Source organism: Ceratotherium simum, chromosome 5 (assembly GCF_057802395.1).
Source record: "Ceratotherium simum simum isolate JZ-2026a chromosome 5, ASM5780239v1, whole genome shotgun sequence".
In the NCBI taxonomy this organism is placed as follows: domain Eukaryota; kingdom Metazoa; phylum Chordata; class Mammalia; order Perissodactyla; family Rhinocerotidae; genus Ceratotherium; species Ceratotherium simum.
This window is the reverse complement of record NC_141904.1, coordinates 20943132-20969213: the sequence shown is the minus strand read 5'-3', so window position 1 is coordinate 20969213 and position 26082 is coordinate 20943132. Positions and strand designations below refer to the sequence as shown.

Sequence of the window (26082 nt, the reverse complement as noted above, 5' to 3'; positions counted from 1 at the left end):
CTATTTTGTTTCAGGGCCGAGATCTGGACTATAAAATTCAGGAATATAAAGAAGCTGGGAAAACCTTTCCGGAAAGTCAAATAATAGAATGGTTTATCCAGCTGTTGCTAGGAGTTGACTACATGCATAAAAGGTATGTTCATTTGTTACTGAGAGCCAGGATTTTTTTAACAGTCATGTCTGAACTTGAAAAATGAATTTTGGGGAGTAGAATTGAAAGGAAGCAGGTCCAAAAGTTAAATGACTATAACTAAATATCTACAATGCTTTTCTATGAGGAAATTGTTGAATGATTATATCTAGAAGATTTACTTAAATAGCTTTTTTTCTTGTTGTTCTAGAAATCAAGTTGGCCTTGCATACAAGACAGAAACTTGTATTAAACACATTCCCCTACATCTGATCATATTCTGTGAGTCACAAGCTGTTCTCAGATACCTTTAGCGTGCTGTGGATTTATTATATCTTACAGCAGGCTTGAGCTATAAATATCCTGGCATGCTACAAATGAATTGTGTGGTCACCTTGGAAGTGTGTCATGCACATTTAGCCGTGTTCACATCCCAAGATGAGTTGAGTAATTGAGGCAGAAGATATTCTTTGGCCTCAGAGTGATAAGTACTCAGAGCAAAAGTCAATTTTGACATGAAATATCTGATAAAGAAAGTCAAAGTATGTTTTATGAGTTCAATTGCCTATAATTTTCATTTACAGACTCTGCCTCAAAAATATATTTTGAAACTTTTTATTATTTTTTTGGAAGGTCAAAAGTAAGAAGTTTTAGATGTTGAATGTTTCATAGACCCATAAAATAGTATGAATGCATTTGAAAAGATGAACATACATAGACAAATGAAAGTAGATACTATGAGATGTCCATATTAGCTTTCAACTTAGGAGTGGACAGAACATGTGGTAATATTCTTCTAGAACATAAGTGGAAATTTATAGAGTATGCCAAGGTCTGGCTATCCATGGATGTCACATAGTTTAAGTGTGTCATCTGTGGTTTCTGATTGCATAAAACTTAATTAGATTATTCTGTACTTTGCCATGTATCTTCTGAAACACATGCTCAATGATAGAGATAGCCACTGACTTATTGACAACTCATAACAATCTTTTGAATGATGTCAAACTATCCTAAGAGAAAATGATAAAAGAATATCAAATAATCTTTTAATAAACTAACCAAAGCTGCTGAATGTAGGACATCTGTGTATATAGTTAGATTGGTATTTATTTTCTTTACTATTCCGTGGAATATTTATTAGCCCCAAGGAAAACAACACATATGAAGATACCAGCTTTGGTGTTCTATGTGCAAAATATAAAACTGAAATCTGGTTGATTTAGGAACCCAAATATTTTTTATATGCTTGGGTCTGCTTACTAATAGTTAAAATAAATGAGTTTAAAATAATCCCTCAAAGAAAGGATTTAATTTTTTTTTCCTTTTTTGGTGAGGAAGATTGGCCCTGAGCTAACATCTGTGCCAGTCTTCCTCTTTTTTTGTACGTGGAAGGCTGCCACAGCATGGCTTGATGAGCAGTGTGTAGATCTGTGCCCATGATCCGAACTCATGAACTCTGGGTTGCCAAAGCAGAGTGTGTGAACCCAACCACTACACTACTGGGCCAGCCCCAAGGATTTAAATTTTTTTCAAATCCTGCAACATTCCAAGAAAGTCATTAAATGGAGCTAAATGTTTGTATATTTGTGGATCTGTGGATCTGAAATACCATCCTCTGTGATTCAGATAATAAATGATGGTGCTTCTTATTCATTATGTTATTATAACAAATTGTTGTAAAGTTTTTCTGTATAGACAGAGAAATTTCAATTTTATATTTAAGTTCATTTATTCATTTATTCAGTAGTAGTAACTTAAAAATAAGGCCCAACTTCAAAGAGCTGTTAGTAAACTAGCAGAGATAAAACATGTATCCAAATAACTATAAATCGTGTAGCATGGTGGATATACAGGATTCGGAGTCTCTATTGTGTACTGTATTATGACCCTGGACAAGCTGCTTAACCTCTCTGAGCCTTTGTTTCCTCATCTGTAAAATAGGGATAATAATGGGACTCTCCCTGCTTACTTAGTCAGCCCTGGTGGTCTAGTGGTTAAGACTCAGAGCTCTCACTGCCGTGGCCTGGGTTTGTTTCCCAGTCAGAGAACCACACAGCCCAGTTGTCAGTTGTCACACTGTGGTGGCCGTGTGTTGCTGTGATGCTGAAAGCTTTGCCACCAGTGTTTCAAATACCAGCAGGGTCATTCATGGTGGGCAGGTTTCAGCGGAGCTTCCAGACTAAGATACACTGGAAGAAGGACCTGGCCACCCACTTCCAAAAAAATTGGCCATGAAAACCCTATGAATAGCAGCAGAGCACTGTCTAATATAGTGCTGAAAGGTGAGAGGATGGCCCAAAAAGACTGAGCGTTTGCATTCTGCTGTACACAGGGTCACTAGGAGTTCGAATCAACTTCATGGCACTAACAACAACCCTGTTTACTTATAGGGCTCTAGGGAATATGCATTGAGATATTATACATTTAAAAAGTTTTCAAACTGTTAAGCCCTATGTAAATGTTGTTGTTTGTGATTGTAATTCAATGTAGAAATGAGGGCATAGCCACCAGAAGGGCTAAAAAAATTTCTGACACTAACAAGTGTTGGCAAGGATGTGGAGCCACTGGAACTGTCTTACGTTGCTGTTAGGGTGTAAATTGGTATAACCACTTTGGAAAAATGTTTAATAGTACCTCCAAATCTATACATTCAAATATCCTGTCACCCACTAATTCTATTCCTGAGATGAAAAATGAGTACCTATGTCCAACAAAAGACATACAGAAAAGTCCTTAGGAGCCTTATTTGTCATAGCCAAAACACTGAGAAATGTCGATTTACAGTAAAATGGTTAAATAAATTTTTGTATAGCCATACAATGGAATACTACTCTACAATAAAAAAATAACACAATTGATATGCATGACCTAGATGAATCTCAGAGACATGATGTTGGGGGAAAGAAACCAGATGCAAAATAGTGCATACTATATGACTCCATTTGTATGATGTTCAAAAGTGGGCAAAACTAGTCTATGGTGAGTCAGAATAGAGATTACCCTTGGAAGGGGATTTTGACTGGAGGGGGCACAAAGAAACCTTCTGGGATGGTGGAAATGTTCTATATCTTGATCTAGGTGGAAGATTACAAGGATGATATATATATACAGTATATATAATTTATATATATATATATAAATTCATCAAGCTTAAAGTTTATACAGTTTAATGTAAATTATACTTTATTGTAACAATAAACAAGTGATGAGTGCTAAGAAAAGAACAGTTTAAGTGCTATAGGAGATCAGAAGATGGATATATTCTATTTGAGAGAATCAATGAAGCCTTCTTGGAAGAAGTGATATTTGACCCAAGGTAGGTTTTAAATATGGTGAAAGATGGGTCAGAGCTGTCTGGGTTTAGGGAACAGAGTGAGCAAAGGCACAGAGCTGGAAAAACAGGGCACTTTCAGAGTGAGTGATGAGTGCTTCAGTTGGGAAGGCTCTTGGGATACATGAATGAAGTTGTAAGGAAAGGTAGATTGAGATCATGTTGTAGAGGGCTTTATTTTGTAGACATTGATGCCGCAGAAGCCTTTTGAGTGGAGCTATAATATGACCAGAGCTTCAGGAAGATTAGATGATAAATTATAGAGGAGAAAGAGAGGAACTTGGGTTATTCATCTGGAGCCTTCTATAATATCCATGCATGAGGTCATTAGACCTGAACCAGTGTGGCAGCAGTGGGCAGGATGTGAAAGGATGAGCGTGAGCTTGGTAAGTTGACTGGGCTTGAAATTAAGTGGATATGTGAGATGTGATAAGAGAAGGTCAAGCGTGAACCCAAGGTTCATCACCCAAGGGTGAGTGAGAAGTTAGAAAGACAGGTTTGAAACAATGATGCTGAGTTTAATTGTGAATATGCTGGGTGGAATATGGAGAGCGAATGAGAGAGAGAGAGAAGGAAGTTAGAAGTGAGGCCCTAGATCTTGGGAAAACACCAAGAGTCATCTGGGTTCCTCCAATATCAGAGCCTTGAAACAAAAACTGCGGTACAAGAAGTTTATCTAGGAGGTGATCTCAGGAAGCAGAAGCCAGTGAGTGGGGAGAGAGAGTGAGATGGAGAAGTGAGAAAATCCGTATGGGGTGCATTGTTGAGCCGGTCACTGCTGTGGGTAGAGGGATATAGAGGCAGCATTCTTCTATACCTATGTTTTAGATTTGGGGCTCCTCCTTTCGCATTCTTTCAGAGCTTTTAAAAAAATTCTTGCCCATATATAACTACTGTTTTCTAGCACTATTATGAATTTCCTCTTGAAAAATTCTTCATATTTCTGGGAATTTGGGGTAGAAAGGGGAGGCAGGTGTCTCCATCTTGATCCAATCTCCAGAATAGTTTTTAAATGGAGAAATGCTATATGTTATTTCTGATTGTAAATATATAATCTACTTTTCACTTCTGTTAGTTTCCAATATTTAATTTGTATAGGTCTAAAATATGTTTTCTATAGAAAATAAACTATCTTAATTATCTGTTTTTAAAACAGTTTATATCCAAAAGATATTCTATTAACATATGGCATAGACACATAAATAATGATGTAAAAGCTGAGAATATTCACAGTTCACTAAATCTACCTTGAGAATATGGCACTAAAACGCATTCCTGCTGAAGGAAGTCATGCTCTGCTAACAAGAACCCTCCAGCGCAGTGGCTTACAATGATCATTTGTTGCTTGTGTTGCATGTTGGCAGCTGCAGATCAGCTGTGGGTCTGCTCTACATGTCCTCTCATTCCAGAACCTGAACTGAAGGAGCAGCTCCTATCTGGGACATGCTTTTCTCACGGCAGAGGGAAAAGCAGGAGGGTTAGTGGAAACACTCAATGACTCTTAAAAATTCTGCCCAGACCTGACAATCACCCTGTCTGCTCACATGCCATTGATCAGAGCAAGTCACATGACCAAGCCCAGTGTCTGAGGGGTAAGAATGCCTATTCCTCCCAAAGGGGACACTCACTGCCAAGCACAAGTTGTGTGAATATTTGGGAGCAAGCATACAGCCTACCACAATGTTTCACTCAGCTTTCAACTCTTTCCAACTATAGCCAATAAAAATAGATCTATCTACAAAGCATTATTCTAGCCTTTTCTTCATGTGGTCTATAGTATATATTAAAATGTATTTTGAAAATTACATAGATTGCTTACAAATGAGTTAGGAAGAAGATTGCCTTGGAAACAATATATGTGAAGAAGTTAGGTTCCGGTCTTCTGTTGGAAATGCCTTGCAAATTCTTTTAGTGCGTGTGATGGTTAATTTCATGTGTCAGCTTGAGCAGGCCCTGGGGTGCCCAGAGTAAACATTGCTTCTGGGTGTGTCTGTGAAGGTGTTTCAGGATAAGATACGTATTTGAATCTGTGAACTCAGTAATGTAGACTGCCCTCTCCAGTGTGGTTGGATACTGTCCAATCCCTTGAGGGCCTGAATAGAACAAAAGGTAGAGGAAGGAGGAATCTGCCCCTTTTTTACTGCCTCACTGATGGGGCCGGGATATCTCATCTCAAATCTGCTCCTGCCCTTGGACTAAGAGACTTAGATCAGTGACTCCCCTGGTTCTCAGGCCTTTAGACTCAGGCCAAATTAAACCACTGGCTTTCCTGGGTCTTTAGCTTGTGGATTGTGGAACTTCTCAGCCTCCATAATTGCATGAGCCAATTCCTCGTAATAAATCTCCATATCTATCTAGATCTCGATCTCGATCTAGATCTCAGTCTAGGTCTCTCCTGTTGGTTCTGTTTCTCTGGAGAACCCGAGACTAATACAGAGCAGCAGCAGAGGAGATAAAGAAGACCCTGGAATAACTGAGAAGAATGAGGTTACAGAAGAAATGAAGATTTTTTTTACTCCTTTGGAGCTTTCCTGTACTTATTGTAATTTGGTTTATTTATACATCTGTAATATTCTAAATCTATAGCATGTGGCATAAATGCTTATAAATAATGATGTTAAAAGCTGAGAATATTCACGGTTCACTAAAAGCTATCTTGAGAATGTAGTGCTAAAACTCATTCCTCCCCGCGGGCCTGAACCTCTGGCACACAGACAGATCTAAATTTTTTAAAGGTGTTTGTGTTCTGAGGCTTCTTACCAACTCCCCCAAGCTTCCCTAGGCTGGTTCAGTATTTGAGGGACTTTGGAACCTTAGACAAAGCTAGAACCATCCCTTCTCTGAAAGTGCAGTCCTGTAAGCTTTCTTCTCTTTGGTCCAATTAATTGGCTATTCTTTGAAACATCATCTTCTCTGGATGCCACAACAGAATTGGGCATAAGGGAACTCCTTGGGGGCAGAGACAATGTCTTCTTCTTCTTTTTTTGTTCCCAGTGCTAACACAGAAGCCGAAAAACAGACTACCCACCCCGCCCCCGCCAAACTTATTTCTGTTGACGGGGGGAGTTCAGTTGGCCTAGATTTTTTAAGATGAAGGACAGAGCAGCCTCTCTGCAGAGACCCCATTTGCTGGTGATCTTGAGGCCTTGCTGATTTTGGTGCTTTCACAGTGGAGGAGAAACCAGGGCTGGGGCACTTTCCCTAAGATGACTTCCTTGTCACCTAGCAGCCCACGCATTTCCCCAGCCAGCTTGGTGAGATAGTGTTAGAGTGGCTAAATATTCCCTGAAAGGTGGCATGTGGAATTCATTTTTCGTGTAGTGAGGCTCCAAGGGAAAGGACCCACTTGGGAATCTAGGTCAGTAAACATGGTGGGGGATAGAGGTGTGCTATCCCAGGTTTGAAGATGGAAAAGCAGAGAGAAGTGGTGGTGTCTGTGGTGTTATTGGAGATTCTTGCTTTCTCCCAGTTCCCACTTCTTGAGGATGTCCTGAAGTCACTTTTTTTCAAGAAGAACCCATCCCAGTGCCAGGTATAGGCAACTCCTGCTGTGTTGGCAATAGCTACGTTTGAGGAGGACCTGACTCTGTCCCTGACTTACAACACAGAGGTCTCATCATGGTTGTGAGGGCCCACAATATCAATGAGGAAGCCAGGCAGGCACCTCAGAGTCTAGGACGGACGCCACGTAACAGAGACCAGCAACGGGGGCTGCTTGGGCCATGCATCACCAAGGAGTCACTGCTTGTACGAGCATCCTCGGCAAGAAGAGTTTGCAATTCACCCTGAGACCCCGCCAGATGAAGGACAGACCTGTGGGGAAGGGAGCTGGGGTTTCGGAAACTATTAAGATAAGGGCTTAAGGGGACATGAAGGTTAAGTTGTCCATACCTTCTCCACAGTCCCACCTTGGGTTGGGGGCCTGAGAAACACACACTCTATCTACCTCCACAGACTGTTCTTCACTCTATTGTGGTCCTGGAGGCTGGAAGATGTAGAAAATGGCCTGATGGAGGAGACAGAGGCAGGAGCTCCGCTGTGCATTTGGCCACAGCTGTCATCTAATCTTAACCAGGTCATTTAACTCCCTTGGGCATCCTGAAACTTAGAAATGAGAGGGACCTACCACTCCTAGAGATGTGGTGTGGGACATATGAGATAATAGATGGAGAGCTACTTTGAGCTTTTTAGAAAAACATTTTATATAAATTATCTGTATCACTGGTCACCTTGTTATTTCTTGGATTTGATTTTTATATACTTTAAAGGAAAGGATATTAACCAAGTATATGACAAGACTTTCTTACTGGAACTAGTTTGCTTACTGTAACCACAAAGTCAATAAATTATACTTTACAAAAATTTACGAAATAGTTTGATATCTGCTCTGTTGCATAGAATTTATTATTCCATTACCACAGTGCCAGCCAATTACTTCTCATAACTGCTTTCTAATATATTGTTTGCCTTTTTCTTAGGACTGAGGAGGGCTCAGACTCCCTAGGGCTTGTGGGGTTCTGATGGCAAGGGAGAAGAGCAGGAGATTGGTCACGAGGTGGGCGCTCAACAGTTCCTGCCATACCAAGGGAAGCCCAAGAGTGGGCATAGAGGAGGCCAAATTTTATTTAACCCTCTGTTGTTAAATATAATTGTTTTCCTTTTAACCGTTAAATAGTTAACAACATACTCATGAGCAGCCCAGCTCTAGATGTTGTGGGACTATAAAAAGGCAGGAGAGAATATTGATTAAATGCAAAGGTTCTATTGATTGTTTGGATTAATGAATGAGCTCTACTAGATCTTCATCTTTGTGCCATCTTTGTTTAAAATCAGCATAGATTTATCAAGCATCTACCATGAGTAAAACAGACCTGGATGGGAACTGTGGTTTGTAGAGTCAAACAAACCTGTTTGTACTCACAGGCTGTGTGACGTGGATTAAGTTATTTAGCTTTTCTGTGCCTTGATTTCCTCATCTCCAGATTGGGCATAAAAATAGTAGCATAATGCTTTAGATTATAGCGCCTGGGGTTATTTGCCCTAAGATGAAGTGGCCCAGACTTGTGTTGTCCAGTTTTATTCTTCCCTTTCCTCTCCGCTCTTGAAAGCATATTTCCTGTCTCATTCTCCAAAGCCTTAAAGAGGATAAAGAGTATTTGAATTAGAGGAAACTCCTGCCGTCATCCCCAATTCTTTCCTTTATACGCAATTCTGATTCCATTCCCTGTTTGAGTGTGTCTCCATTTGTCTCCTCTGAAGTAAAGTAGATGGACATCGTGAGTGGCTTTTCTTTGGCCCTGCTCTGCAGCCGTGATTTGTAGCTTTGATCTGGATGGCTGAGGTCTCACCACTGTACCAAGTAGCATTACTACACCTATGTTATCATTAATTGTAATGGTAAAAAAATAATTATTTTTATAACTAATATTTATGGTGTTTAATAATAGTGCAATTTTGTGGGCGTGTACATAAGAGTAATCATTTGTTGGGAAAGAAGTTTCCTTGTGACCTGGTAAATGTCTATATTGGCAACCATTTATAATTATAAATAATTCTTAATAAAGTGATGATGGCTGAGTTCCCTTCTGCCATCTATTATAGTTATTTGTGTGCTTTTCTTTTATCTCTCCATCCTGATTGTAAGCGTTATGGGATATATGGCCTTATCTTACGAATCTTTATATTTCCCACATTATGTAGTACAGCACATAGCATGTAGTTGGCACTCATTTGTTTTTGTGGATTAATGAATGAGCCCCACAAGATGGTATTCATCTTTGTGCCAAGGATAGTGTTTCTAAAATTAACATACATTTATTGAGCCTCTACCATGAGTAAAGAACTGTGTGGAAGAGGAAAAGATGACACAGACCTGGCCTGTTTTGCTGAGGTTGCCAGACGCATTGGTTGGGCCAGATCTCACCGTCTCCAGTAGGTGTGTATAGGATTTTAGACTCTATTCCGAAAGCAGTGCAGAGTGATGGAAGGTTTTTAAGTTGAGGGTTCAAGAGTAAATTTTCGTTTTATAAGGCCACATCCCTGTTCCCAGCCTGTTTCAAGAATACTGCTTCCAGACTGGGGTCTCCTGTTTAGGCCTGACGATTAGATACATCATAGTAATTGATGCCTACTGTAATCATGAGTTGTTAACAATAGCCTTTGTTTGTGAAGTCAGGGAATTAAATAGTTCATTTTAGGAAGATGTCAATCAAAAATAGTTTGAAAAGTTCAGACATGTGTAAACCCAAGGATTCAATCAAGTTCAACCTACAAATATTATTAAATGTTTGCAGTATTAGAGGGAATAATACGGGCAAGTAAGATAATGGACCTTGTAGAGCTTATAATTTAGCAAGAGTGATTGGTCAATTGTAGCATCTGGTGTCAAAAGAAGACCAGAAGTGGGAGAGCATGTCTAACTTGCTGAGGGTAGTAGGAATGGTGGTTAGGAATTAGGAGAAAATGATAGAAGGGGATCATTTTCTTATCCTGGGCCTCTAGGAAGCAGAGTCTGGGGCAAGGATTGAAATGCTGATACCTTCCTTGGGAGGTGTAGACCCAGGGTGATGAGAATGAGGACAGATTGAAGTGAGGCAAGGATGTGAATCAAAGTGAAGTGGTGTGTTATTGTACTGGCCATCGTTTCACAAAGAGCTGGGGAAAGATAACAGCACATTGCTTGGCAGGGATATTTGCATGGCATATAGGCACATGGGCAGCATGCTTTGGGGAGAGAGAGAAGGGGAAATTTATCTGCCTATCTTCTTTCTCCTCTTATCTCTCACTAGTTCACCCCAAGGGAGTTAACTCCCTTGCACTTTCAGGTTGCATCATCTAGTTCCTTACCTTGCTGCTTGGAATGCTAGATTCCATGTCACCTGGTGTGGTGTTTCATCCTAGTCCAGAGGTGTCAAGAGCCAGAGGGCCTGGCATTCCCAGGCAAGTGACTAATTCACCTCCAGGACGAGGTGGGCAGCATCTTCGGAAGGAAAGAGGGGACTCCCAGGAGGTACATGAGATTTGTGTCTGATAGAATCCTGAAGGACAGACAGTATTCTGAGAGGCAGAGATGATAGAGGAGGGTCTTTTAACATGAGCAGTGACATAGAGGAAGAAACGTGTGCTGCACTTAAGACAAGCAAGTGCCGTATTGGCTGCAACAGAGATGTGACAATTTCTTGGCCTAGATTTTCTTGGCTTGAGTTTTTTTCCTTTTAAAAGATACTCCAAATATATAACTATATGTTTATTCCTTTGTTAGGTTTTTCATGTGAATAGATTAACGGATTGGAAGAAATCCCTTGTCAGGCCATTCCTCACAGATGTATAAATAGCTGGAGGAGAAGGCTGGAGATGGAGGGCTCTGAGTGCTGGGCTGTGCTTGATTCAGCCAGCAGGAGGGTCAGGGAGGGTCTTAAGCAGGAGGTGGGGTGTGGAAGGGAGGGGGCAGGACAGTGTGGTTTAAACCCCTCCCAGTAGTTCAATCCTGTTCCTTTGAGGTGCTCTGTATAACTCAACTGCTCTGTTGTTCACTGTTCATCTTTCTTCTTTGCTTGATAGCCTCACGCAGACTTTCCCTTTTGATATATTGGTGGTAACAATAGCATTAGCAATATGAACAATAACAATAACAGTCACAACCATGGCTCATTCCCTCGCTTCATTCCCGTCTCTGCTCTCATGTCACTTTCTCTAAGGCCTTCCCTGACTGCCTGAGCTTAACTAGCATCTCCCTACCCTGGTTAGTCTCGAGCCCCTTACTCTACTTTTTTGTTTTAATAGTATTAATTGTTAGCTGACATATTATATATCTGCTCATTTAGTTGTTTTCTGCCTGTTTACTTTACCAGAACGAAGTTTCATCAAAAGAGAATTTGTCTGTCTTGATCAGTCGTTGCCAATGCCCGGCACTGTTCTAAGTACCTTGTTGGGTTCTAATTTAACTTCATTGAGGCCAGAGAATGTGTGTACTGTATGGTGCTAATTCTTTGTAAGCTGTTGCGACTTGCTTTATGGATTTGTTCACTGTCAGTTTTTGAAAATATTCTATGTGTGCCTGAAAGAACATGCATTTTTAAATTTTTTGATGCAATATTCAATTCATGTGCATTAGCTCAAGCTAACTGTGTTTTCAAATCTAAAATTGTGTTGCTAAAATCTATATCCTTAAAAATTTTTTGTCTACTGAATCTACTAATTACTGAGGGAGATATGTTAAATTTCCCATTATGATTGTGGATTTGTCAATTCTCCTTAAATTTCTTTTAATATTAATTTTTCACTATATATTTAAGCCTGTGTCATAAGTTGTACACAAGTATAGAATTTTAAAATCTTCGCAACAAATTACTGATTTATTCATTATGTAGTGATATTCTCTATCCTTAATTTACCTAATATTGCTTTTTGCCAGCTTTCTTTTGCCTAGAATATCTTTTCTATCCTCTTACTTTCCAACTTTTCTTTGTCCTTATGTTTTAAGGGCGTTCTTTATAACAAGTTTTTTTTTTTAAATAGTTGATGATTTTAGTCTGTCATGATTAACAATATATGGAATGTATTTCTACCATTTTATTTTGTTATACTTGTTTTTCTCCTTTCCCTACTTTCTTTGGATTGGTCAGGTTTTTGTTATTCCCTTTTTTTTTTTTCTACTTAGTTTGATAGTTAGACATTTTATTTCTATTTTTTTAGTGTTTACCCTTCAATTATTAAAGATTTTATTTATTTTATTTTTTCCCCCCAAAGCCCCAGTAGATAGTTGTATGTCATAGCTGCACATCCTTCTAGTTGCTGTATGTGGGACTCGGCCTCAGGATGGACGGAGAAGTGGTGCCTCGATGCGCACCCGGGATCCGAACCCGGGCCACCAGCATCGCAGCGCGCGCACTTAACCACCAAGCCACAGGGCCGGCCCTACCCTTCAATTATTAAATGTATACTTGAATAAATGAAGTTTGAAGTTAATATATGTACCCTTTTCTTAAACATTACAAAGACTTTAATTCCAATTACGTTCCTCCTTCCTTTTATATTATTGTTATTCAGAATTTCAGTTCTATTTTCTCTTAATACTCCACAAATTAGTGATTACCATTACCATTATAATTGGTTTTAAGCCAACACTTGTTTAAATTTCCTTGTATTTATCAATCTCTCAGTTCACCACTCCTTCCTGTACCCAGGCCTTCCTTCTGTGACATTTTCATTTTCCCTGAAATAAATCCTTAAGTTATGTGAATGGTAAACACTATCAATTTTTTGGTTTGTTTGCTTGAAAATGTCTTTATTTTTTACTTGTTCTTTTATAATAATTTAGCTATTAATTTATCTAAATGTTTTATATTTAGCTAATATATTACCTATTATTTATTAGGCATAAAATTCCAGGTTCACAGATATTTTGTCTAACACTTTGAAAATATTATCTGTCTGTCTTCTGGATTCTATTACTGTTGTTGAGAAGTCACCTTCCATCTAATTGTCACGCTTATTAAGGTAATCTCTTTTCTTTCAGCTAGTTCTCAATATCTTCTCTTTGTCATTGGTGTTCTCCATCATTAGAGGGTTTCATTTAGTTGTGTATTTCTTTTTATTCTTTTTATTCTGCTTTATATTTGTTTTGCTTCTGAACTTGTGAATTTATGTCTTTCTAAATTCTGAAATTTCCTTCTCCCATTATCTCTTTGAATTTTGTCTTATCTCTATTCTCTTCTTTCCTTTCAGAGTGTCTCTTAGATGTATGTTGGACTTGCACATTTTAGTCGCCATTTCTATGAATTCCTTCTAGGGATCCATTTACACATATGTTAGAACTTCTTAACCATACTTAAAATGTCTCTTATACTCTTTTCTATGTTTTTCACCTTTTTTTGTGTGTGTCCCTCAGTCTGAATATTTTTCACTAACTATTATTCCATTTTCTAAATCCTCTCTTCTGCTACGTATAATCTGCTTTCAAACATATCTACTGAATTCTTAATTTTAGTAATTATATTTGTTTCAATTCAAGAATTTCCATTCAATTCTTTTTAAAATTGTATATAGAATCTAGTTCTCTGATGAAATTCATCATTGTGTCATTTATTTTCTTGAATATGTTCATCGTAGTTACTTTTAAGTCCTTGTCCAATGATTCCAATAGGTGGATCACCTATGGATTTGTTTTTTTTTTTTTTCTTTTGGTTTTTGGTCATTTGGTGTTATCTCTTGGCTTGCCTGGTAGTTTTTGAGTGAATGCTGGACAATATGTGTAAAATAGTGTAGAGATGTTGGATGATATTATCTTCCTCTGCAGAGGATTTAATTTTTTTTCTGGCTAGTAGTTACAGTACAGGCGGATCACCTTGATCCAGTCAGGGCTGAGATAGTTTAAGGCTAGGTTTCAGACTTTGTGAGGGCTGATCTATTTCCAGTTTGCCTTTATTTCTAAGTAGTCCTTCAGGGTTTTTTTTACCAAGTTAGTTATTTACCAAGACCCCTCCTCAGCTTTGTGAATCTGCTGAAAGCTCTGCTTAGCTTTTTAGCCTCTTAGCAGCTGCTTTCTCCTTAATGTCTTGTTCCTGAGCAGCTTAGGATTCAGCAAGTGCCTCAAGGATAAAATCCATGCAGAATGCCAGACTTCTCTTTTGTTCTCTTTTCTCTGGAAAATTTGCCCCTCAAGTCCTGGTAGCTCTGAACTACAGTTTTTGTCTACCTAGTCCAGTGAAACTGCTGCAAGCTCTAGGCTACAGCTTTCTGCTTATGCCAAATGCTCGGAGAGGAAAACACAAGGGGAAATGTTTGACTCAGCTCAGTGCATTTTCCTTCTCTCCAGGTTCTAGCCCCTCAAGTACTGACTGCCTTCATCTGCCTTAGCTGATCTCTGATATCTTCGAAGAGCTGTTTTTTTTTTTTAAATTTTATCTAGATTTTACACTGTTTAAATTTTACAGTGCTGTCTATGCAGCTGTGGAAAGTAGGAGATTTAGTGTGATATAAGCTTACTCCATCATAGTTAGAAGCTGAGGTCTTAATCTTGAGTTTCTTATTTCCATAATCACATTTTTCCCCTAGAAATTCTATTTGGTTGTTTCTCAAATCAGCATCATCCCTTTTTGGATATTATCCTGTTTCTATCTTGTGTTTTAGATTCATTTTTTTAATGATTTTAATCATTTAAAATATACTTATAGTTTGTATCCTATTAGATTATCTGAAATTCTCAGGGGTTTAATTTTATTATGTATTATCTGCTGACTGTTAGTTTGCATTTGCATCTGCCAGATGCCCCAAGAGGGTATTAGCAGCTGAGAACCAATTTTTATGCTAATTTCTTGGTTTGGAATTTCTGGAGCCATACAGCTGTTACATATTTGATTCCAAATGTGAGTGAGCAGAGAGCTGTGGTTACAACATATGAAGGGAGATATTTTTTTCTCCGCTCGAAGTTCAGACCTGTACATATATTATCATTTTTCTTATCATTGTGTTTACTCATGAGTGAATGTTTCTTAAATCATACTTTCACGTAAGGTATGGATCACATGTAAGATTCTGACATTACATACAATATTAGTCCCAACTTTCCATATTACATGGGCTTAAGGTCTTGGCTCTTGTTTCTATGAGGACATTAAAGCCAGCCCATGAGTTACTGAGACCAGAACAACCCCCTGGGGCAGCTGAGAAATCAGCACCTACTGCCCGCTCTGATTTTTGAGGGTTTTTTTGGATAATCCCCTGGGATTTATTTCATCTTCCTGTGGACTCACCTGTGTGTGTATGAAGATATTTGTATACTTTATTCAACATTGTTTTGTGGATTTTTTTTGGCAAAAGTTTTCAAGTTGTCTAGTTCTCCATAATTCTAGAAATAAAAGTCTTAATTTACATTGCTGGCTTATAGTAAAACATAATAAATGTGATCTATTATTAAATATCATCATCAACATTATTTCCACAAATATATAAAACCTGAACATTTGGATTATAATATATACAAGAGATTATACACATATGATATAATATATAACAGATTATATATAAAGTATAATAGATTATAAAGCTTTATGATAATTGTGAACTGGATGTATGGTTATTGGATATAGTACTATGTAGATCATGCTACAAAAACACAGTAAAATCTGGCCTATTGAAATAGTTGAAAGCACATCACCCTTCTCCCAACTACGTGTTCCCTTGCCTTTAAAACCTTTGTTTTAAAACTATTTCCTCAGAGAAACTAGAAAATGTTGTGGCTTTGTAGCTTTCAAACATTGAAAGATATATCTATGGGAGTGGATATTTACGTGTGAATCACTTCACATACACCCATATATATTATTTATGTTTGGATTTAAAATTTTTAAATTTTGCATGAAATTGTGTATCCTTTTTTGCCTTTTGTAGGAGGATACTTCATCGAGACTTGAAATCAAAGAATATATTTCTGAAAAATAATCTACTTAAAATTGGTAAGATTTTTAAAAATATGTACTTTAAAAACATGGGAGAGTATATTTTACACGTTATTGATATATCAAGTTGGAGTCTAGAGTACCTAGAAGTGTTAGAGTAATCATTGGTTTATTTAAAGTTCTCAAATTTTTGTTCCTACTTGGTTGGGCCCAACAAAACTCAATGATTTTGTTTCTGATTATCTGATATAAATTTGCTATATACTTGATAGGTTTAACAAATATTTTTTGAGTTCCTATTCCATGCCGCTTTGCAACTGGTTAGACTTGTTTTACTATTTTGATGACTACAGATTTCCCCACTTATTTTAACAAAAGCAATTAGCAGTTATCACAGATAATTAAAATGTTGATATAATGGCTTTGTTAACCTTTAGTTCTCCTTCAGAACTGTACCTCCACTCATAACAGTTCCTGGGTTGTTTAACCTTCATGTAAGATGTTCTTAGAGGGGAAGGCATAAAAGCATACAACTAATTAAGCAAGTAGAGAGAAGCTGATGGAGTCAAATTTTTATAGTCATGTTCTTGAAAAGTCTCAGGTCTTTTATTTAAAATGTTTTCTTGATTGTAAATGAAGAGCAAACTCTCCCCCCTCAGATGAAATTGCAAATTATTATATTCAGCCCTGCTGGAATCATTTTGTTTGTTATTATTCAGACTTGAAATAGCTTTTTGTTTCAAGTTGCTGGTTCTCCATAATTCCAGAAATAAAAAGGTTTAGCTTACATAATTCACTTTCTTGGCTCAAAGTCTTCTTTCTCCTGTAAGTCTTTGTTTTTAAAGCTATTCACCAACATTTTTTATTTTAAAATATATAACTTTTCTTTCCCTTTAAAATGATATGAATCATTGCTTATTAAAATTGTCAAATTAGACAGTTGTTAATTTCTAGTGCTGATTTTTGTTGTTATAAAGTATTCATAAAAATTAATTATTATTTCAAGGGGATTTTGGAGTTTCTCGACTCTTAATGGGATCCTGTGATCTAGCCACCACTTTAACTGGAACTCCCCATTACATGAGTCCGGAGGCTCTGAAACACCAAGGCTACGACACAAAGTCGGACATCTGGTGAGTGGACAGTGGGCTAGTCCGATGACTCATGCGTCTGCTGCCCTGAGAGAACAATACGTTTTGTTTTTAGGCTTATTTACTTACTACATCCATTTGCTTTATCCCTTTGAAATATGAGTCATTCTGGGACCAGAGTGAAAGAAGGTCTTGGATTTGGAACTTGCTATATTCCATTAAATTGATTTCAGAAATTCTCTTTATTCATAGATTAATTGGTTGGTTTGGATTTTTTCTTCTTGAACCACAAGGGAAAATTCTTAATGTATCATAAACATTAAATTTTGATATCTTTCTGCTAGCCTATTACATAAAGCATTTGTGATTCTAAACACTGTGCTTTATTTTTTTTTAAGATTAACTTCCACCTCTGAAGGGAATGTTCAGCTTTTTAAAAATTTTTTCTCTTCTTGTTGCTTTTAAGAATTTTTACTAAAGATATGAGCTTTAAGGATAAATTTAAATAAAAACAATTCTGGTTTTCAGAGATAGATGCAGCTGAGATATCTCAGTTTCTCTGAGCTCTTATACCAAAGAAATTTCTCCCTCCTCGTCATGGAACCAGTTTAAATCGCAGTGCAGAAGCCATGTGGAAAATTGCATTCTATTGTTAGCAATAGATCCTATTTGGGGGAAATTTCTTTTCCTTTGAAGAGGAATCTTATGTAATTTTTGGCTTGTTAAGAGTTGAAGGGACAATCTAACTGAGAGCTTGCTAATTAAGTAAATAATTATTGTATGCAAATCAACTTAAGTAGTTCTGAGCTTCCAAAGATGAGCAATGTGAAAGATTGTGCCGCTTCATTCTTCTACAGAGGATAAAGTAGAAAGTTACCTTTTCTCTCTGGTTAGGGAAATTAAGCACAGTAGGAGATACGCCTTGGGATTTTCTTGAGGGTGGTTACTCCTTTTCTTGTTCTGGTGCCTCCCCAGTGGGAGAGAACACTGTCAGATTAGATCTGGCTATGGCAGATGCCCATCCATCCGTCCCTTCAGTTCATTCTTGTGATTATTCATTTCTATGTTCTTCAATGCATTTTTTCATTAGCTTGTTTCTTTGCTGGTGGTCTTTTCCGATTCACCTACCATCTTTCTTCTATCACCACCTTCCCCTAACCCCCTCCAAACAAACAAAAACACAAAAATAGACGAAAAGCACAAAGGTATGTTCAGCGGAATGAATTTTTTAAAATTGTGCTTTATTGAGCATCTGCTATTTGCTAATGGCTGTGTAATAATAGCCCTTAGGCTATAAAATCAAGAGTAATAGGACTCTTGCCCCTCAGGAGAAGTCTTCTTGCTCTTTTTGGAGTACCTTTCTCCAGTTTGAGAAAATCAGTCTTGGGCTTTGGATTGAATTTGAGTTTCATACCTCCGTCTGTTTTCACACTTAATTTTTTTAATTATATAAGGATATTTAAAAATAGATTCAAGCATATAATTTCTTCATGATTTATGACTACATGGCATCTCAGGAAGATGTTACATCATGTCATTTGAATTGAGTAAATTAGTTTATGAAGCCCATCATTTAAGTCTTTGGAATTACATGTAGCAAGAAAGCTGGCACTTTCGCAGGTATCCACATCTGCTTGCAAATCAGATGGGTGTCTCCTAGGAAACTGAGGCACTAGAACCCACAGAGAGCAGAGTAAATCACAGAGTCTTTTTGTCTCAGTTGTGTCTGTCTTTTTTAAAAAACTGCTCCTAGTATTGCATAAAGAATTATGGGAATATCAGATAGTATTGCTATAATGTTTTAAGCTTACAAAAATGACATCTGACTCAGATAAAACTTAAAAAGCCAAAACTCCCCGAATATAAAAATGCAGGAGAATTTTAACATATTTTTGTGAGCGTTAGGTCAGCTCTCCTTGCAGAGATTATTAACTATTCAGCAAGTACAAGCTAAGGATCTATCATCATCCTGACCCCAAATAACCACCTTATTATGAATTTAGTAATTACCTTGGTTGTATCGAATCAAATGGGCTTATCTGGTAATGAAATTTATATTGCTGAACCTAAAGTGTAAAGAATAACAGAAAACTATTAATTATAGTGGCAGAGACATAAGTGTGATGAATAATCTTTGGGAGACACTCAACGAAATTAGATTGAATGGGTTTGAGAATTTTTCTCTGAATCTCAGTGTGTAGCATCTGTTTACTGTGGAATATTTTCTTAGGATTGGAAACACTCATGAATAATTGACAGGTGTTCTGCTTTAGCACTAATAGCTTTGCATATTATATTTATAATGCTTAAAGAAGAATTGGTATAATACTAATTATATTTTCATCTGTTTGCCCATATGTAACCTAATCCTCCTTCTGCAATCTGTTAAACCTTTTGGGATTCATTTATTTATGGCAATCAAGTACAGGAAGTCCTTCTCTTAAAAGTGGGTTAGGTTCCAAAAGTTTATAAACAGTTATTTGGAAAGTTAGGATAATTGGGTTCATTGAGGGCAGTAGCTGATTTGTATAAGCATTGCTGAACACTTTTTTCCCCACAGGAAAAATGTGATATATGAGTTGGGTTCCTAGGCCAGCTCTTTAAATTGATTTAAACTATGAATAGTTAGAATTTATTATTTTGGTAGGAGAAACAAATAGAGAACAATGCAATTGGAATAATGGTACTATAATTAAACAGAAAGGAAACAGAATATTTTATTGTTGGTTTTATTTATCTTGTTGTGAGAGGTCAACCAGATGGCTCTTTGATCTTGTGGCCCTATATTCTTTGGGTGATTTAAGTGGAGGGAATGGTGGTGGGAATAGTAGGAAGGTCAGATTGTGCTGTGAAGCCCTCAGAGATCTGGTCTGGGGGTTGGCTGGGTAGGGGACACTGGAGGAGTCTAGTTCACACCCAACACTGGAGTCAGGCTTTGGTCATCTTGGGCAGAAATGTCAGACAAGGCTTAGCTACTGGTAGAAGAAAACACAGAGGAACCAGCACCTGCCTGGCCTACCAGGACTAAGAAAGTGTCCTCACAGGAGAGCATTCCTGTGGGGGACAGGGAAAGGGGGTAGGGAGGAGAACAAGCCTATTTTCTGGTGAAAGATTTGGGAAAGGGAGAAATATAGGCCAACTTGGCAGCAGTTCCTATAGTAATGTGAGGCCTGCAAGTAGCTGGCAGCCAGCAGCCCCATCAACTGCCTCCTGGTGAAGGAAGCTCTGGAGCAAGAGAGCCCATTTCTCTTACCTGCCCCTGGTCTGGGCAGTTCTTGTGTGAGCTCTGAAGCAAGCTGTGGGACAGGGAGTGCCTTCCTGGGGAATGAACACTGGTGTCATTGTTTTCGCTCAACAGAAGCTAAGATAGGGCAACATTTCAGTCAGGTGCAATAGACTTCGGTATTGATATATTTTTTCAATGACTATCATGAAATGTTTGATACGAACTCTGCAGATAATATCAGTCTGGCCTGTTCAATTTTAAAAAGGACATAATACAACAGCAGCAACAGAACCAGGAATAACTACCCTCTATAGAGTGCTTACTCTCTGGTTGACAGTTAATGTGGTAGGTGCTTTACATACCTATCTAAGTGTATTTGTTATTACAAAAATAATCATATTGTATAGAATTTTGTAACCTGCTTTTTTTCACTTCACAAAATGGAACATTGCTCTGCATCAGCAACATATATCTACATATCTTTTAAATGTTTGCATAGTATTCTATACCTGGACACATAATTTATTCAATCAAGACCTTAATGTTTTTTTGAAGATTTTCTCTCTGTATTTGTCTTTCAGTATTTTTACCACAGTGTAGCTGGGTGTGGATTTACATTTATCCTACTTAGTAGAGCTTCTTGGACATGTAGATTAATGTATTTCACCAAATTTGGAAAGTTTTCAGCCATTATTTCTCTAAGTATTTTTTCTCCTCCTATCTCTCTTCTTTCTGGTACTCGCATTATGTATACGTTGGTGTGCTTCATTGTCTCCCACATTTCTCTGAGGCTATGTTCATTTTCTTCATTCATTTTCTCTCTGTTCTTCAGATTGCATAATACCTGTCAACCTGTCTTCAAGTTCACTGATTCTTCCTTCTGCTAGTTAAGATCTACTGTTGAGCCCCTCTGGTGAATTTTTTGTTTCAGTTATTGTACTTTTCAACTCCAGAATTTCTATTTGGTGCTTTTTTGTAGTTTCTATCTCTTTATTGATATTCTCTATTTGGTGTGACATTTTTATCACACTTTATTTTACTTCTTTAGACATGGTTTCCTTTAGTTCTTTGAACATATTTATAATGGCTGCTTGGAAGTCTTTGTTAAATCTGACATCTGAGTCCTTTCAGATGGTTTTTGTTGCCTGATTTTTTTCCTGTGTATGGATCATACTTTCCTATTTCTTTGCATGTTTTAAACTTGGTGAAAACTGAACATTTTAGATAATATATTGTAGCAACTCTGGACACTTATTCTCCCTAACCCCCCTTCTCTCCCCCCACCACTGCACTGGGGCTTGTTGTTGTTTGCTTGTTTATTCATTTAGTGATGTGCCTGGCTAGTCTAGTGAAATCTATTTCCCCTGCAGTGTGAAACCTCTTGTTTTGTTCCTCAGAGAGTGTAGCCTTGGGCATGTGCACAGTTAGCCTTGGGAAGACAGTAGTTTTAGCAGGGCTCTCTGACTGTCCCTTTCCCTGTTCTGTTAAGATGTCTCTGTTGATATTACCAGCTGCTAGCCTCCACTAATTGCCAACTGATTGCTCTATTATTTTTAACAATGCCCTGGGTCATAAATTGCTCTCCAGTCTCTTCTAATTACATTTGAGCCTCTTTGCAGGTGTAGTTTTTGATGCTAGTCTTTGAGGTTTGAGGTTTGGCTCTTCTTAACTATCTGGTTCTCTTTGGTAAAGTAGCTAGCCTGTGGTTTAGCTTATTGCACTCATGAAGTTACCAAACTCCTCTTAGTTGCTTGCTGCCAAAATCTCCATTTTCTGAGAGCTTGAACTTAGGCTTAAATTTCCTATACTCTGTTCCAAATACAGTCAGTCCCTTTGGGGAGAGCTTCTGAATTTTCTTTTTTTTTTTAATGTGTGTGAGAAAGATCAGCCCTGAGCTAACATCCATGCTAATCCTCCTCTTTTTGCTGAGGAAGACCGGCTCTGAGCTAACATCTATTGCCAATCCTCCTCCTTTTTTTTTTTCCCCAAAGCCCCAGTAGATAGTTGTATGTCATAGTTGCACATCCTTCTAGTTGCTGTATGTGGGACATGGCCTCAGCACGGCTGGAGAAGCGGTGCGTCGGTGCGCACCCAGGATCCGAACCCGGACCGCCAGTAGCGGAGCACGCACACTTAACCGCTAAGCCACGGGGCCGGCTCTGAATTTTCTCTTGTTATGGCCTGCCTCATCCCTGGGCAAAGTCTCTGAGCTACTGCTCTGGAGCTGGAGGCAGGGACAGTGTCCCACCTTTCTTAGAGTGACACTCCTGCTTATGAGCAGGGTACTGGGCAGGGACAGTAGCCTCTGGTCTTCTTGGCTTGTCTCTCTTAGCATAGAACCTCCACCCTATGAGCGAGCTGGGGCTAGGGTGATCAGTGATCAACGCTCCAGTATTTACCTCATGCTATGCCCCCTGTTATTCATCCTACCAGTGGGACTGGGTAGAGGAAAGGAGCCCTCAATATCTTGGCTGCACTTGTCTGGAATTTAGCCTCTGCAAGGCAGAGCTAGGGAGGATGAGAAATGCTAGAAGCCTGTCCTTCCTAGAAAGATATCCAGCCCGTGACTGGGAACTGGTGGGGAGAGGGAGCCCCATCTTCTTGGCTAAACCTGCTCAGAGTGAAGTTTTTGTCACACTGAGCTGGTGGAGGGGCTCAAGTGCTTCAACTCTTGCTGTTTTTATCGAGATTTAGTAGATTTTCTTGAATAAATTTCTTTATCAACTGTATGCCCTCAAGATAATTTTCAGAGATTTTAAATTGTTGGGGTTTTTGGGTAATTTTCACCAGTTATGGTTGTTTTGCTGGGGAGCAGGTCTGCTAGCTCTTCCTGCTACCATTCTGGAACTCTTCTCCCCAAGGCCATACTGTTGGAATTAGAGATTTTTATTTATTTTTTCCTCTGATAAACAGTGGATTGGCAAATGTATATACCCTTATTCTGTTAATCTATGAGAGAGTAGGAGAGGGAGGATTAGCTCAAAATTTTCTTCCATTCTTCTTACCAAAGAGAAATTTACTTGTGTTAAAAAGTTCTTATTTAAAAAGCACAAGTTCTTTTGGTGAGTAATAAATCTTTAGTCCCTACCCTTCATTGTAAACTGCTTCTTAAATTTGCTTTAAGTCTTCAAATCCCTAGTTGAAACCAATAATTCCTTGGAATTTAGTCTTCCCAATTCCAGTATTCATCATTTTATAGCAAGGAGCATCTCAGGCAAGGAAAGGGTGTGGCTGTGGGAGCCTGGGGAGGGCCTGAGTCTCTGAGCAAAGAGGCTTCTTTGGATGGGGGCAGAAGGTAAAATGCTCCTGTGATCTTTAGGGGTATGTGGCAGATTGTATTTTCCAAAGATGGCCATCACAATTTACCTCTTCCCATATGCTCTTTTTACAATGTGATGTTGATACTGCTCTTATGGAGGGGGGGGTTCTAAGTTCCTCCCCTTTAATTTGGGTAGGTCTGTGATTATGGCAAAACTGATGCTGAGTGACTTCTTAGTCTGGGTCATAAAAGGTGATACACCTGCTGTCTGATTCTCTTGGGTTCCTTGCTCTTGGAACCCAACTATCGTGTCGTGAGGAAGCCTGAGTAGCACATTGAGAAGCCAATGTGGAGAGGTACACATTGAGAGGAACTAAAGCTTTTGATCTTCAGCTCTGGCTGAGCTTCCAAATGATAGCCTGCACCAGTTGGTGAGTCATGTGAGTGACTTGTGAGACTTCCAGCCTGAGTCTCCCCAGCAGATGCTGTGGGGAGCAGAGTCAAGCCTTCCCTATCAATCTCTGGCAGAATAGATTCACGAGCAAAATTATTGTTGATTGTTCTTTTAAGGCACTAAGTTTTAGGGTGTCTTGTTCTGCAGAAGTGGTGAATGGAACAGGGCTTTATTGGGAGGACAGCAAGCAAGAGTTGAGAAGCAGCCTCTGGTCTGGGTCTCCATTACGGCAATCTAGCATTGTTCATTGTCTTTATTTTAACAAGTCCACAAATGGCTTAAAAGAAGTGGCTTGTGCCAGGAAAGCAGTCTGGTACTCTGCTTGTAGGTGCATGTGTTGGATAGGACCCAAGAACTTGGACCTTAGCAGAGAAACTCTGGACCAGCAACTTTTCTATGGGCCTCAGAACTCTCCCTTCACTCCTCCTTACTTCTCATTCTCCTGCCTGCATCAGCCGTGGACCATCTTCTGACTCCAGTGCCATCTCTCCCTGAATTACTCACATACTTCAGTGCTGTGCTGGAGCCAGCTCATACCAGCTCACAAGACTCCAGATGTATACTGACAGTCCCCAATTTAAGATGGTTTGATTTACAATTTTTTGACTTTACGATGATGTGAAAGCAATATGCATTCAGTAGAAACTTCGAATTTTGAATTTTAACCTCCTGGGCTGGCAATATGTGGTACCATACTCCCTTGCGATGCTGGGCAGAGGCAGTAAGCCACAGCTCCCTGTCAGCCACGCGATTACAAGGGTAAACAACTGATACACTTACACCCGTTCTGTACCCAAACAGACATTCTGTTTTTCACTTTCAGTAAGTCTGTTTTTCACTTTCAGTACAGTATTCAATAAATTACATGAGATAGTCAACATCTTATTATAAAATAGGCTGTGTATTAGATGATTTTGTCCAACTGTAGGCTCATGTAAGTGTTCTGAGGACGGTTAAGTCGAGGCTAAGCTATGATGTTCAGTAGGTTAGGTGTATTAAATGCATTTTCGACTTATGATATTTTTAACTTATGATGGATTTATCGGGATGTAACCCCATTATAAGTCAAGAAAGATCTGTAAATAAATTGCTGTTATACTGCAATACAAGGAGTGCAAACAAGCCTCTTATATAACAGAATGAGTGATTCACTGCCAGGGTGAGGATACAGAGCATTAGGTGCAGTTTTAGAGAGTGGGTGATGCCTGCTCAGGAGGTGGAAGGATGGAGAAAAGTTTGACAAATGCATTTCAGGCAGAAGGACCCAGTGTCAATGCCTAAAGGTGGGGGAATGCCCATTGGGGGAAGAGGGAGGGGACTGTGTAGGGAAAGAAAGAAGCTAGGCAGAAGAACCATTTGCTCACAGCCTTCTCACTCGTTGGGCCTCAAATATGTGTTTGAAGTTATGTCCAAGAGTTTGTAAATGTTAAAGGTGTTAATTTATTAAATGTAAAAATTTCAAATATACCATAATTTTTTTATTGATGTTTTAATAGTTTATAACATTGTGAAATTTTTGGTTGTACGTTTTTGTTTGTCCATCACCATATACATGTCTCCCTTCACCCCTTGTGCCCACCCTCTACCCCCATTGGCTCTGGTAACCTCAATACAGTTTTCTCTGTCCATGTGTTGGTTTATATTCCACATATGAGTGAGATCATACGGAGTTTGTCTTTCTCTTTCTGGCTTATTTCACTTAACATAATACCCTCCAGGTCCATCCATGTTGTTGCAAATGGGAAGATTTTGTCTTTTTGTGTGTGTGTGTGTGTGTGTGAAGAAGATCAGCCCTGAGCTAACATCTGATACCAATCCTCCTCTTTTTTTGCTGAGGAAGATTGGCCCTGAGCTAACATCCGTGCCCATCTTCCTCTACATTATATGGGATGCTGCCACAGCATGACTCAACAAGCAGTGCATCGGTGCACGCCCAGGATCCGAACTGGGGAACCCTGGGCCGCCACAGCGGAGCATGCACACTTAACTGCTTGCGCCACCGGGCTGACCCGATTTTGTCTTTTTTTATGGCTGAGTTGTATTCCATTATAATACACCATAATTTTTTAAACTCCGTTTTGGTATTTCTTCATTTAGAAAAATATAATGAGAATTTAAAAATAGTTGCAAGTAACCTGGGCCTTCTCTGACTCCTGAAAGACCCTGGGAACACTGTAAGGACGTGGAAGC

General features: G+C 38.7%; 1 protein-coding gene across 1 annotated transcript in view; it reads left to right on the top strand.

The window, feature by feature from the left end:
* Positions 1 to 26082, top strand: part of NEK11 (NIMA related kinase 11) — a 233818-nt gene that overhangs the window by 61669 nt on the left and 146067 nt on the right. Inside the window, exons 4-6 of the mRNA XM_014789660.2 lie at positions 15 to 133; positions 15855 to 15919; positions 16869 to 16995. Of these exons, the coding sequence (XP_014645146.2) occupies positions 15 to 133; positions 15855 to 15919; positions 16869 to 16995 (311 nt within the window). The remainder of the gene's footprint in view (positions 1 to 14; positions 134 to 15854; positions 15920 to 16868; positions 16996 to 26082) is intronic.